This window comes from Myxocyprinus asiaticus, chromosome 9 (genome assembly GCF_019703515.2).
Source record: "Myxocyprinus asiaticus isolate MX2 ecotype Aquarium Trade chromosome 9, UBuf_Myxa_2, whole genome shotgun sequence".
NCBI lineage: Eukaryota > Metazoa > Chordata > Actinopteri > Cypriniformes > Catostomidae > Myxocyprinus > Myxocyprinus asiaticus.
This window is the reverse complement of record NC_059352.1, coordinates 16,347,898-16,361,349: the sequence shown is the minus strand read 5'-3', so window position 1 is coordinate 16,361,349 and position 13,452 is coordinate 16,347,898. Positions and strand designations below refer to the sequence as shown.

The 13,452-nt window shown below is 37.0% G+C and overlaps 2 protein-coding genes across 3 annotated transcripts; both read right to left on the bottom strand.

The window, feature by feature from the left end:
• Positions 1-349: 349 nt before the first annotated feature.
• Positions 350-6,619, bottom strand: LOC127446155 (myosin light polypeptide 6-like). Of its 2 annotated transcripts, XM_051706850.1 has the most exons (7): positions 6,374-6,619; positions 5,987-6,014; positions 3,947-4,090; positions 2,273-2,446; positions 1,577-1,654; positions 1,444-1,479; positions 350-799 (listed from the first exon to the last, which is right to left on the bottom strand). In XM_051706850.1, the coding sequence occupies exons 1-6, from the start codon at positions 6,602-6,604 to the stop codon at positions 1,451-1,453; spliced, it is 684 nt and encodes a 227-aa protein (XP_051562810.1). In that variant the 5' UTR covers positions 6,605-6,619; the 3' UTR covers positions 350-799; positions 1,444-1,450. The 2 variants fall into 2 exon arrangements, with proteins under 2 accessions (XP_051562810.1, XP_051562811.1); XM_051706851.1 differs by lacking the exon at positions 1,444-1,479.
• A 1,871-nt stretch (positions 6,620-8,490) lies between these two features.
• On the bottom strand, positions 8,491-11,450 carry tsfm (Ts translation elongation factor, mitochondrial). The gene is made up of 6 exons (XM_051706840.1): positions 11,293-11,450; positions 10,882-11,034; positions 10,653-10,781; positions 10,433-10,549; positions 10,262-10,343; positions 8,491-9,174 (listed from the first exon to the last, which is right to left on the bottom strand). The coding sequence occupies exons 1-6, from the start codon at positions 11,338-11,340 to the stop codon at positions 8,780-8,782; spliced, it is 924 nt and encodes a 307-aa protein (XP_051562800.1). The 5' UTR covers positions 11,341-11,450; the 3' UTR covers positions 8,491-8,779.
• Between the last annotated feature and the right edge of the window lie 2,002 nt (positions 11,451-13,452).

Sequence of the window (13,452 nt, the reverse complement as noted above, 5' to 3'; positions counted from 1 at the left end):
ATTTTCAATGTATTTCGCTTGACCAATATGTCCTATGGTGCAAAACAATGTCAATCTAAACGTTTTTTTTTGGGGGGGGGGTTCATTAAAAAAGTTCATTTGTATTTTTATATAAACACAGAATCACTGTGAAATGTTTCCAACTAATACATTTAAAGACCTTCACATACTCCTAATTTGGTATTACCTTGTAAGATGTTTGTTGGGAGAGAGAAGCCAGTGTTACTCCAGTGAACAATACTAAAATGGATGTGGTTGATCCACAAAGCCTTACAAGGCAACCCATTCTCTCCTACACATACACACGCACTCATACAATCCGACATAAATAAGGATCAACAAAATCAAAGATGTTTCTAAAGTCTCTGAATATTTATTATGTTAATGAACAGCAGATGATAAAACGAGATGTCAAATTAATTACAGACACACCATTTTGGCCATTTTGACAAGAGTTTAACCAAAAAAACAATTGGAGCCAATCAAAATGTCCCTCACAGTTTAAGACATGACTAGGGTTGTATGGTAACACTGCAGGAATGCATGAGGCGGAATGTAACGGCTGAATGGAAGGTATTCCTGCAAACCTATGAACACCATTGGAAGTTCTGGAATGAAATGAGCAATAATTCTCCTGAAACATGATAAAAGGCACTTAAGGAAAAAAAAATAAGGGACAAACCATTTAAAAATGCAAATATGGAAATGCTAAATCACATAAATGAAGGGCTGACAGACAAAATAAAATAAAATGGACGTGTTTCAAATCTTCAACCGCTCATGACCATCCTTACGAGTTCTGTAGAGGAGACACAAAAAGAAAGATTAGCCAATGCGTCCATGTACACCATACATAAAGTTCTAGATAGTTCTTGACAGTCAAATACTGCACTAATCCAGCATTATAACAGCTCATTGTATGTGCAGTACCCACAACTTTGCAGCAGTCTGAGAATAATTGAACAGAAAGGGGAGGGAAAGAGATGGTCCAGGCCTATAAAAAGTTAGAATGCATTAGAGGTAGCATACCTCCTTATAAGGACATTGGGAGAGGAGATAAATAGCATTCTGTATATCCAAAGAGAAAGCAAGACCAGCCTTCAGCAATATGACAGGATTAGAAACTAAAACCAAAGTTGGACTACAGCATCACAGTGGAGACTTGTCATCACTCTAGTGTCTACATTGTAATTGTGAGCAAAGGGGAATGGGATGACAGCTGGCTTGGGATGGCATAAGGGTGACCAGCAAACTTTGTTCACACTAGTTTTAGCACCAGCACAGCATCACCATGGGAACAGTGGGAGTCAGGAGACACCTATGCACATGCAGAGATGCTACATGCAAGACTATAGCCAAGGAACGCAGCAGAGGGGAGCTGAAAGAAAGAAGAATAAATTAATATAAAACTGAGACAGTTTACAAGACTGTCTGTACCCATACCCTCTCCTCAGCCAGCCATAATGTGGCGCACCAATGCTGTCAGGAGGAAAAGTGAATAGGTTAAATACACTATACTTTAACTGTAATCACTCACGAACATCATGACATCCAGACACTAAAAGGGATGTTGTACCTTCATAATTGATGCAGCCATTAGCGTCCTCGTGTCCTGCCAAAAGAGTCTCCACCTCTTCCTCTGTCATCTTCTCACCTATTGTCAAAAACAAGCACAAATACATGTCAGTTCTTTCCCAAAGTAAACGTTTTAACCCATATTTTCTACACAATGCCATTCTGAACAACTGCAGGGTTATTCTAGTGCTTTGTTTACAGTACCGTCAAGGACAATATGATGTAATGTAAAATCCAGGATCTGTGAGCTAAAAGAGCTATCAGTCTCTCTGGGATCATTAAAAAATAGACACATATTTTAAAGTATGCTAAAGGCACATAATTAAAGGGATCATTTTTCCATAAATAAACTTCTGTCATCATTTAGTCAAATTCATGTTGGTTTAAACCTGTATGACTTTTTCTTCCGTGGAATACAAAAGGAGATGTTAGGTGGAAGGTTAGTCTTTTTTAACCATACAATGAAAGTTAATGGTGAGGCTAACATTTTGCCCAACATCTCCTTTTGTGTTCCACACAAGAAAGAAAGTCATACAGGTTTGGAACAACAAGAGGGTGACTAAATAACACAATTTTCAGTTCAGAATTATTTGTATAGTGCTTTTCATAATACATCTTGTTCCACAGCTGCTTTAAAAGGAATCGTGCCTTACAACCCACAGTGAGCAAGCCAATGAAGCTTGATTTTTTTTTTTACCCAGTGTAGTAAGGACATGCCGTAGTTCAGCACCCATCACGGTTCCATTTCCCTCTTTGTCAAACACCCGCAATCCCTCAACAAAGTCCTCAAATGAACCCTGATCCTTGTTCTTAGCAATGGCCTGGAGCATAGGCAGGAACTGCTCAAAGTCCAGCATCTTCATGTTCATATCTGAGAAAAAGCGCCACAGCAACAAGACATTATAACCATCACATTATTTTATTCACATCTTAACACACTGCCAATCAGCCAGATTAGGCAGGATTCAAGCAGAATGATGTACTTATAATTTGAATCACAATTGTGCAGGATAAAAAGACTACTAGATTAAATCAGCAGGGCTGTTTGTAGTGGTCGTGAGAGTATTTAGACTGATCAAACAGATGTTTTTTTTTTTTTTGGAATGTAGAAAAGCATCACTGCTTCTTTGATCACAGGATTTTAAGAAGTTATAAAAATGGTCTGTGTTTTATTTTGACATGAATTGAACTACTACATTACATATATACATATATACTGCTGCAATGTAAAAGGTACCTCATCACCTATGTGTAAACATGAACACTGGCACATTGGTCAGTAAAATGGCATGACTCAACCTTACTTAATACCAAAAACATGCCACATTACCATTTTTGTTGATCTTTTGGAAGAGTGCAAGATGTCTTAAAATGCATTTTCGTAACTTTCATCAAGCAAATATCGGTAACACTTTACATTAATGTTCCCTATATTTAGGGTTTATGAAGGGGTTCATTAATGACTTATAAGTAATTTACAAATGCCTTACAAATCATTTATATGCATTTACAGCAAAATGCATAAAAAGGCAACTTTCTTCCAATACTTACCAATTAGTCATCCTTTTACCATACATGATAAAAATGCTTAATAAACACATTTATTCATATTTTAATCAAAAATATAATATGCCTTAATTTATGATTTAAGTCACAATGTAGAAAATATTGTTTCTAATTTTGGCAACATAATTATAAATGCTTCACATCTATCCACTTTACATTAAGGTAATTTTCATAGGTAACTAATGTTGAATTAGTGTTACTGTTAAGTCCTTTTTTACAATCAATCTCCACTTTCACTTTCACGTTCTTCTTCTTTTGTTTTTGGTAATTCACATTCTTCATGCATATGGTCACCTACTGGGCAGGGAGAAGAATTTATAGTAAAATAAGGACTTAAACATTGATCTGTTTCTCACCCACACCTATCATATTGCTTCTGAAGACATGGATTAAAACAGTGGAGTCTTACGGGTAACTTTTATGCTGCCTTTGTGTTCTTTTTGTAGCTTTAAAATTTTGGTACCCATTCACTTGCATTGAATGGATCTACAGAGCTGAAATATTCTTCTAAAAATCTTCTTTGTGTTCAGCAGAAAAAAGAAAGTCATACAATTCTGGGATGGCATGAGGGTGAGTAAATGATGAGAGAGTTTTAATTTTTTGATGAAATATCCCTTTAAGCATTTATAACATGTGAGGTAAAATTGCTCACTATTTGGCAGGTATCGCATGAAAGTCGCCCTTTTTATGCATGTTGTTATAACCACATAAGTAATTGTAAATTAATTATTAGTAATTCGTAAACCCCTTTATAATCCCTTAACAAAGGTATAGTTAAGCTGTTAGAGCAGAAGTAGGGCCTGACCTTCATTACTGGGGTTGCCAAGTACTTTGAGGACTTCAGCATTGACAGGGTTCTGCCCCAGAGCACGCATCACATCCCCACACTGATTGTACATGATCTTCCCATCTCCTGTTCGGTCAAACAGGAGGAAGGCCTCCTTAAACTCTGTTATTGTGAGGAAAGAGAGCAAGAAAATGCATTAAATAGGTGTCATGGAAAAATATGTATAATGTGATCTATAGGCACCAAACATTATATCAGATCATAAAACCTCCATAGGAAATATGAGCTGATCATACAGTATAATCTTTAAAGAAATATTCCAGGTTCAATACAAGTTAAGCTCAATCGACAGCATTTGTGGCATAATGTTGATTACCACAAAAATATTTTTTTTACTTGCTCCTTTTCTTTAAAAAAAAAAAGGACAAATCTGGGTTACAGTGAGGCACTTACAGTGGAAGGGAATTGGGCCAATCAGTAAACGTTAAAATACAAAAGTATAACCACAAGACATTAACAATAAACTAACCTGTTCTGCATAGTTACCTAACCCTAACCCTTTGTTGCCATGATGACTTAACGTTGTAAATCCTAAAACGACCGTAAAAATGGTAATTTAACAACTTTACAGCTCAAAAAATACACAAGGTTTAACAAAAAAAAATTATGCAATTGCTTTCATAAAATTATATGCTTCACATTTCTGCCTTGAAACCCTCCAAAAATTGGCCCCATTCACTTCAATTGTAAATGCCTCACTGTAACCTTGATTTTTGTTTCTTTTTTTTCTTTTTTCTTTTTTTAAGAAAAGGAGGGACTCTCTTTTGTGGTAATCAACAGTATGCCACAAATGCTGTCGATTGAGCTTAACTTTTATTGAACCTGTAATATTCCCATTAGTTTTGTGCAGCAAGATGCCAGCATTCATGTTTTGGTGGTCTGAAAATGAGAATAACACTGGATGCAATTGTCACGGCTTCTTGGGGTTTATCTTAAAAGCAGCAGGCATATTTAAATCTAAAATCATGAGGCATCTATGTAGTTTGAGACTTTGAGATCACTATCTTAGTGAGAGTCTCCCCAGGCGGACTGCTGACGCTTCACAGAGCAGGTCACAGGAATGCAGCGCTTCCCTGTTTGCCCAGAGTCAAACTTCACACACACACACACACGCGCGCGCACACACACACACACTGTTTACACACTGCGATTAACCATATATGGACAGAAGAGAGAGCGCGCACTCCATCAACCACATTTTTTCCAAATAAACAAGGGAAGATATTTCACAATGAGCTAAGTAAAACCGTGCTAGACTAGATATCTGGTGATGGATGTGCTGTTTCGAAAGACCTCTACGGAGGAAGGATATCTGGCCATCATAGTTGGCTAGGAACATGCTAAATAGACCCAAAAATGCTGCACGCGCGCCCACAAATGATGTCGGGGTAGGCAGCTTCCTAGGTTTTGAGACGCTTTATGACCGCTATACAGGAGCGATTTATTGTTGCCATAACCTATCAGAAAACGTAGCCTACATCTATCACGCTGCCCCCTCTCACTAAAATGGACATTTTAAATGCATATTGTTGTTATTATTATTATTATTATTATTATTATATTTTTAACAACAGGCCACATTATTACTCTTTAATTCAAAGATATCTTCATATATCTTGCTTATTTATAAACGCAACACATTCCGTTGCAGCAGCTTCCGGTCCTTCAAACAGCACAATATGTTCATACAGAAACATCCTGGCGAATATAACATATTCTGTATTACATTTAACATAAGAAATGGCTGCATGCGCTATCATATCATGTATATGCAGTGCCAAACATTTACAATTATAATGCACAGCTGTCAGTCAGTGCAAACTGATGTGCAGGCCTTTATGTTTAAAATACAGAGGAAACGCTACTGTTATAGGTTGTAAAACAGGCATAAACAATGTGGCTGGCCAATGTAAAAGGCAGGGGAGGTGTGTAATTCGGATGCTATTCTGTAGAATTCATATTATCATAATATTAATATAGTCAACATTTATAACTCACCACAGATCTGGTCCTCTGTGAAGTCAGACTGTCCAAGCCAGGATTAGGACGGAACAGAAAACATAACAAAGCATTAAAACACAGAAGATGTTCCAATTAGGATATTGGACGATTGGGTTAAAAAAAAACAAAAAAAACACTGAGATTCGCATTTAAATTCAAACATTCAGAGCAAACCAAAACACAGATAATTCCACATTAAACGTGAGATCTTAATCTACGTCTTGGCTTGACTAGATCTGACTAGGTGGCTTAAAAACCTTATGGGAGTGTGCGAGTCAATTGTGTTCACAAAATCCTAACGGTCATATTGTTAAAGCTATTGACTGTATGACTAATAGGTACTACCTGCACTGTTATGAAAACGAGAGATGGCAATGTACTCACCATTACTGCAGTGGTTGAGGATGGAGCAGAGGGAGCGTCAGCGCGAGTGCAATGTGAATTACAGTATGAGCACGCACACACTATACGTTCACAAATGACGTCATGCCAACTCGATTCAAGCAGAATCGGCCAATCAAATAGTGCGGGCGCTGGTTTCCCTAAACTGTCTTTACATGCGCAGCAAAACCACAGTAAATAGGTCGACTTATCTCCCCTCTCAGACAACGACATCTTGTGGCTAATTTAAAAAACATTCATTTATGTATCCAGTTAACCGTAGAAACAACTTTTAATAAGTCTAAATTGACGGTACAGTAGAGTAGACTAATGTAATGAGAGGGGGGTTAGGAATTCTGAGAGGCACGTTAATAAAGGAGAACAGGAGATATTTTGTGGATTAGAAAAAATAAATAAAAAAATACAACATGGTTTGGTTGATTTAAGAGATAGTGGTAATTCTACAATAGAGTTTATAGTTTTTTGGGGGGAGCTACACCTTTAAAAAGTGTTGCATGGTTACAAGCATGAGGTGTGACAAGAAGTAGGGTTAATTGACCTTATTCACGGTAGTGCCATCTTTGTCCGTGGAACGATCCAAAAACACTTTAAACTGCAGTACATCCCACTGAAGAGACTGTACATCCATCCCTCATAGCCTTGTTGTCATTCCCATCAAAAATCAAAGACGGCGCTCCTGTGAATAAGGTCTATAAAATAGGGTTATGCTTTAGGATTGAAGTCCTTTTTTACTATATATTGTCCTCCCTGCCCAGTAGGTGGCGATATGCACAAAGAATATGAATCGCCAAAAACAAAAGAAGAATGTGAAAGTGTAAGTGGAGGTTTACAGTAAAAAAGGACTTAAATATTGATCTGTTTCTCACCCACATCTATCATATTGCTTCTGAAGATATGGACCACTGGCATTTTATGGATTACTTTTATGCTGCCTTTATGTCCTTTTTGGACCTTAAAAGTTCTGGCCACTATTCACTTGCATTGCATGGACCTACAGAGCTGAAATATTCTTCTAAAAATCTTTGTTTGTGTTCAGTAGAAGCAAGTCATACACATCTGGGATGGCATGAGGGTGAGTAAATGATGAGAGAATCTACATTTTGGGGGGAACTATTCCTTTAACACAGATGTAAATGGCCAGATTTTGGAATACTTGTTCAATCTGAAGAACTTCATGTAACTCAGTGATGGAGGGTGTACCAGGGTTGAGGTAGCTTTTGGGTTGAAGCAACATAACCCAGGTAAAGATCCAGTGTCAAGTCAGATTATAAGACTGATGATCATTGGTAGGCTGATATTTCACTTGGAACAGAAGGGTTTCTCCTTGAGTTAATGAGAGAAAAGCTGTATATGTCATATATGATCACTTTAAAGTCTCACAGTTGACCACAAAAAATAAATAAATAAATAAATTATATATATATATATATATATATATATATATATATATATATTAAATCCCAGACATATTTTAGGAACATAGGAAATGTCAGTGTTGATTATTCAGATAGATGGATGGCACTCAAGTGATGAAATGGGTATAGCTGACCAGACTTTTGCCCAAGTTGCCACCTGTCCCCTCTTGATTCTCAGCCAATTGTAATATCATGGCGGGTCAAAGTAAAAGGGTCCAAAGCAGGTTGGTGCAGATTTAGTAAAAAATACTTTGTATGATTTCCCTACTGTCTGACTCCAAACAAAACTGTTATTGAGATTTTCACATTCCTCTCAGGCGCCATTAGATAGCACTAAAGGCTTTGTGACAAACAAGGACTTGACTCGGGGATTAGAACTTTTCTTCTCTTCAGTAAAAAGTACACACAATCTATTCTGTACCATGATAATAATTAATGAAATTAAGAAACGTTAATGGAATCTACTAAATTCCTTCATTATATACTGACTACAGACAAATGATGTCATTATGTCAGTCTCCATGATGTCTAAAGAAAACCACAATTAATACTGTGACACTTACCTTTTCTCAATTCTAATTTCCTTCTACACCAAATTTACACCCTTGAAAAGGGTGGAAAAGAAAAAGAGTTTGAAATGTCATAGTATTGTAGTTAGTGAAATTAATAACAACTTCTGTGATATCTTGTATGTCAAATCATAAAATGTTTATTTATTGTTGTGGCACAGACCCAAGTTCAGATTGTTTTACAGCAGTAACATCTCACTGTCGCAACTGCAAACACTAAATTACCAGTTGACCACTATGGATTTCATTCCCAAAACATAACTTATCCGACATAAACCCAAACTGGGTACTTAAAGCATTTCATGGGAAACTGACAATGACAGTATTTATAGATAACATATTGATTAAATTCATTAATTTAATTAATAAATCTAGTTCACACTTTTACAAACAGTTCATACTTCTCACTCTGCCTCCTGACTGGTGCTCTCTCCACACTGGAAGCGTACAAAATCTAGCACACGTGCATCCTGTAGAGTCAGGTACTGTCCCACGGTATATTTGGGATCTGGAAGGAAGGTCTGGGGCAAAAGTCTAGTCTCAGATTCACCACATGGTATATCATCCATACTGCCAAGAGTAACCGGTGCTTCACCCACTATATGTTGCCCCAGCTTCCTTCCCAGAGTTTCTGTCCCTTCCTTAGGTCCACCTTGAAACACAACTAGCGCTCCATAGCGCCCCATCTGAATGCCAACCTGCCCAGGAACCGCCCCATGAACATATGTGCCGATGTGCCAATCAGAGGGCACGCTAAGTGATACAGCCCGCCTCATGCCAATGTTTTCACCCAATCGCCCTGAAGGGGGTGGAGAAAAAAAAAAAAAAAAGAGGATTTTCAAATAATGAGGATTAATTATGTTACAGAGGATCCAGAGAGTAGGCAAACAACAGGGTGTGTAGGAAATGTTCACACATTGTGTAAATCATGAAATCCAAATGTAAAAACATCATGTAAATATATCATTTCAAGTACAATGCAACAACATACCTGTTTGTTTAACCTGATTAGGTCAACTTTTGATCTCTGGGAAATAACTGGCACAGCCATAAGTTATAACTGCTACCAGATCAGTGTCTGGAGCCCATGGCTTAAAGGAATAGTTCACCCGATAGTTTTTTACTATAAATTCTCCTCCCTGCCCAGTATGGACAAAGACTGTGAAAGAATGTGAAAGTGAAAGTGGAGATTTATAGTAAAATTGGACTTAAATATTGATCTGTTTCTCACCCACAACTATCATATCGCTTCTGAAGATATAGATTTAACCACTGGAGTCGTATACATTACTTTTATGCTGCACTTATGTCCTTTTAAGAGCTTCAAAGTTCTGATCACTATTCACTTGCATTGTATAGAACTACAGAATGGAGATATTTTTCTAAAAATCTTTGTTTGTGTTCAGCAGAAGAAAGAAAGTCATACACATCTGTGAGTAAATGAGAGAATTTTCATTTTTGGGTGAACTTTCCCTTTAACAACATCCTTACTATATATTTATCACCATGCAGTGGCTCAGACATACTCCAATAAATTAAGAGTTTTGAATTATAATTGACAAGTATCACAGATAAACTAGGTTTTAGAAGGTTATGTAAAAGGTAATGTAATGAACAGGGTTGCCACATCAATGAATTTCCATTACTTTCCCATGACCTATCAAGATGTTTGTGATTATCAGTCAGATAAGGATTTTTAAAAATGCCTCAAATTCAAATAAAATCATTCAGATAAATTTGGGTACAAGTTGTGAACTGCTTTTAAAGAAAGATTCTCTCACAAATTAGACATCACTATGGCTTGCTAGTAATTCTTACTCATAAAGGAACCCTGAATGTAAAAAGGGAGATGAATGCACACAATGTACACCATGGTTCATTCTCACCTATAGTCAAGGCTATCTGATCTCTCAGTGTGGGCCCCTCAGGCATCTGAAGCTTAGTTAGATCATCAGAAGACAACACACTCTGAAATAGAGAGCAGATTCAATGATTATAGAGGTTGTGGAGGAAATGCAATTATTTCTGGCAATGCAAATGAAGGGATGAGCATGTACCTTAACATTGCCAGACTGTCCTTTGCTGCTGTGATGAGCCATTATGGACAAAGCAACATCCTTCACCAACTGCTGAAACTTCTCATTCCTCGCCACAAAATCAGTCTCACAGTTCACCTTGAACAAATGCCAAGTACATTTGTGTTCATATTGCATAAGCAAAGAAATACCATGTGTGGTTAGTGCATTGAAACATGTCTAATAATGATTGCATTTGTACCTCAACCATGACAGCAGCATTGTCACCCATCATGACACCAACCAGTCCCTCCTTGGCTTTCCGACCCTCCAGTCGGCTTGCTTTGCTCCAGCCCTCTTTTTGTGCTTGTTCGTGCAGCCAGCGTTCTGCCTGCAAACAATAGGACAAATCTTATGATATTTACCCCCATCTCTTACCAACCACATGTAAACACTTGAGGTTGCACGCTCTTAGGAACACTGCGCCACACCTGTGTAATGTCGTTGTTGAATTTCTCCAATGCCTTTTTGCAGTTGATGAAAGTGTAGCCCGTAGATTTGCGTAATTTCAGGAGAAGTGTTTTGTCTGCCGCTAAACTCGGGCAGCTTGTGTAAAGAGATTGAACATGCTGCGCGAGACATACCTGAAATTGACATTATTATAACATGACACGTGATTCAAAGATGTGACATGAAATTATATAAACGTACGAATACTGTTTACAGTCTACACAATCTGTCATCTATTACTATTTACTCCAGTATGTCATTATTTACATAACAAGCTGTTAAATCGTTATAGACCGGCCCGGAATGCAAAGAGCATCGAAACCTCTGATGTTCAACTTGGCGAACACCTCAAAAGTTGGATTACGCAGAATAACCAACTGCTTAGTGCTCACCTTGCCTAGCTCAGTTCTAACAGACCGAAATAAAGAATATAAAGCCATTTCTAGATCTTCCCCAGGACTATTGTAGACTTCCCTTTTGACAGTAACTGGAATGTCATTGAAACACGCTTTGTACAGAGAGAGAGAAAGGTCATACGTAAGAGTATTAACGCAAGTGTTCCATGCAGTGCCATCTAGTGCTCAGGAGTCGACAATACCATTGACAATATCTACAGCTGACTGAAGGGAATATAAAGAATACAAATAATAAAATGTCATATATATATATAAATAAGCATGTGAATTTCTACTATAATATTTAAAATAGGCTTAATAATAATAATAATAATAATAATAATAATGAATTAATGCATAATATAATATTGGTGGTATTATTATTAATAATAATAAAAACAAATTAATATTAATGGTATTGTTGCTATGATAATAATATTAATAATAATATTAATATTATTACTGACTGCAGTTATTAATTATCATATTCATATCAATACAATAATAAAATTAATACTAATAAAAATTATTATTATTGTTGTTATTAATTGCATTTATTTATTTAATAACATTAACAACAATACTATTTGTATTAATTTAAATATATAATAATGATAAACATAATAAAGGATCCTAATGAGATCAAATAAGAATTCTCTAAGAATCAAAAAAGGTCTTACAGCATAAAGTGACATTTTTATTCTTATTTCATTTAAATTTTATTTTATTCTTATTGCATTGACGTAATGTCTTGCTAATGGACAGTTAAAGGAAATCATAAGGGGAGCTTTTTTTAAAGCGACAGGACACCCACCTAACTGAACCCCAATTTTCACACCTCAGATTGAGAAACAACTTTAGAATGGGTGGGAATATCTGTAAATATGTGGGCTGGTATTGAGGGCGGTAAGAGGGAAAACGGGAGGGGGTCAAGACCTACTTCAAAAAACAAGTTGTGGTTTTTGGCTGTATATTAAACATGGGACAAAAGTGTGAAGAGTTAAGGCAGTAGAACAGTTTGCAAATCTGTAAAAAGATTTGGATTTTTTGTTTAAACTTTTAAGAATGAAGTGAGAACAGCACTCAGAGCTGACACTATCATCAAAACCAGCACTGCTTAAAGACTTAAAATAACTAATTTGAATTTATTTTACAAGGAGTGTTTTGGGTTTAAAACAAGTTAAACTCTATTGACAGTATTTGTGGCAAATGATAGTGGACTTCAGAAGAAATCCCCCACCCCCCTCATCATCCTGAACAACACTGTGGCAGCAGTGGGGTCATTCAGGTTCCTGGGCTCTACCATCTCTCAGGACCTGAAGTGGGACACCCACATAGACTCCATTGTGAAGAAGACTCAGCAGAGGTTGTACTCCCTTTGCCAGCTGAGGAAGTTCCACCTGCCACAGGAGCTGTTGACACAGTTTTACTTGGCCGTCATTGAGTCTGTCCTGTGTACATCTATAATTGTCTGGTTTGGTTCAGCCACCAAATCAGACAGAAGGAAACTACAACAGACAATCAGGAATGCTTAGAGGATTATTGGTGCCCCTTGCCCACCCTCCAAGTCCTGTACATCTTCAGAGTGAGTAAATGTGCAGGTAGAATCACTCTGGACCCCACACACCCTGCCCACTCCCTCTTTGAACTGTTGCCTTCTGGCTGGCGCTACAGAGCATCAGGGTCCAGGCACAAGAATAGATTTTACCCTCAGACCATTTTCCTCATGAACAATTAAACTGCCTTCAGGACTCCCCCATAGTGCAATAATGTAAATACATATCTCATGTATATATGTAAATTCACTCATATTTAATTCAGTAACTGTACATACCCCTACCTTGCACATACATTACCACTTGCACATGTACATATGCCATTCTACTATTTTTTTTTTTTTTTGTATGTCTATTAATACTCTTTCCTTGTTTTGTCTCACTGTAATGTTCTGTGTGCACTTGCTTGTTTCTCCTATCACCCAAAAGAAAAATTCCTTGTGTATGTGAGCACACTTGCATTAAAGCTCATTCTTATTCTGATAATGTTGATTTGCCACAGAAAATAATTTTGACTCATCCCTCTTTTTCTAAAAAGAAAAAAAAAATCGCATGCAGTAATAAGACACATAAACATGTCCGATACACAAAACATAAACAC

Bases quoted from the DNA above. Each gene is read 5' to 3' on its own strand.
- tsfm (XM_051706840.1), bottom strand. From the start codon at position 11,340: ATGGCTTTATATTCTTTATTTCGGTCTGTTAGAACTGAGCTAGGCAAG. The intron at 11,035-11,292 runs GTGAGCACTAAG...TGTCAATTTCAG, and splicing joins TTAGAACTGAGCTAGGCAAG to GTATGTCTCGCGCAGCATGT. The intron at 10,344-10,432 runs GTACATGCTCAT...TCTCTATTTCAG, and splicing joins GACAGTCTGGCAATGTTAAG to AGTGTGTTGTCTTCTGATGA.
- LOC127446155 (XM_051706850.1), bottom strand. From the start codon at position 6,604: ATGTCGTTGTCTGAGAGGGGAGATAAGTCGACCTATTTACTGTGGTTT. The intron at 2,447-3,946 runs GTCAGGCCCTAC...GCTTTTTCTCAG, and splicing joins TGGCAACCCCAGTAATGAAG to ATATGAACATGAAGATGCTG. The intron at 1,480-1,576 runs GTACAACATCCC...TCCTCCTGACAG, and splicing joins TGGCTGCATCAATTATGAAG to CATTGGTGCGCCACATTATG.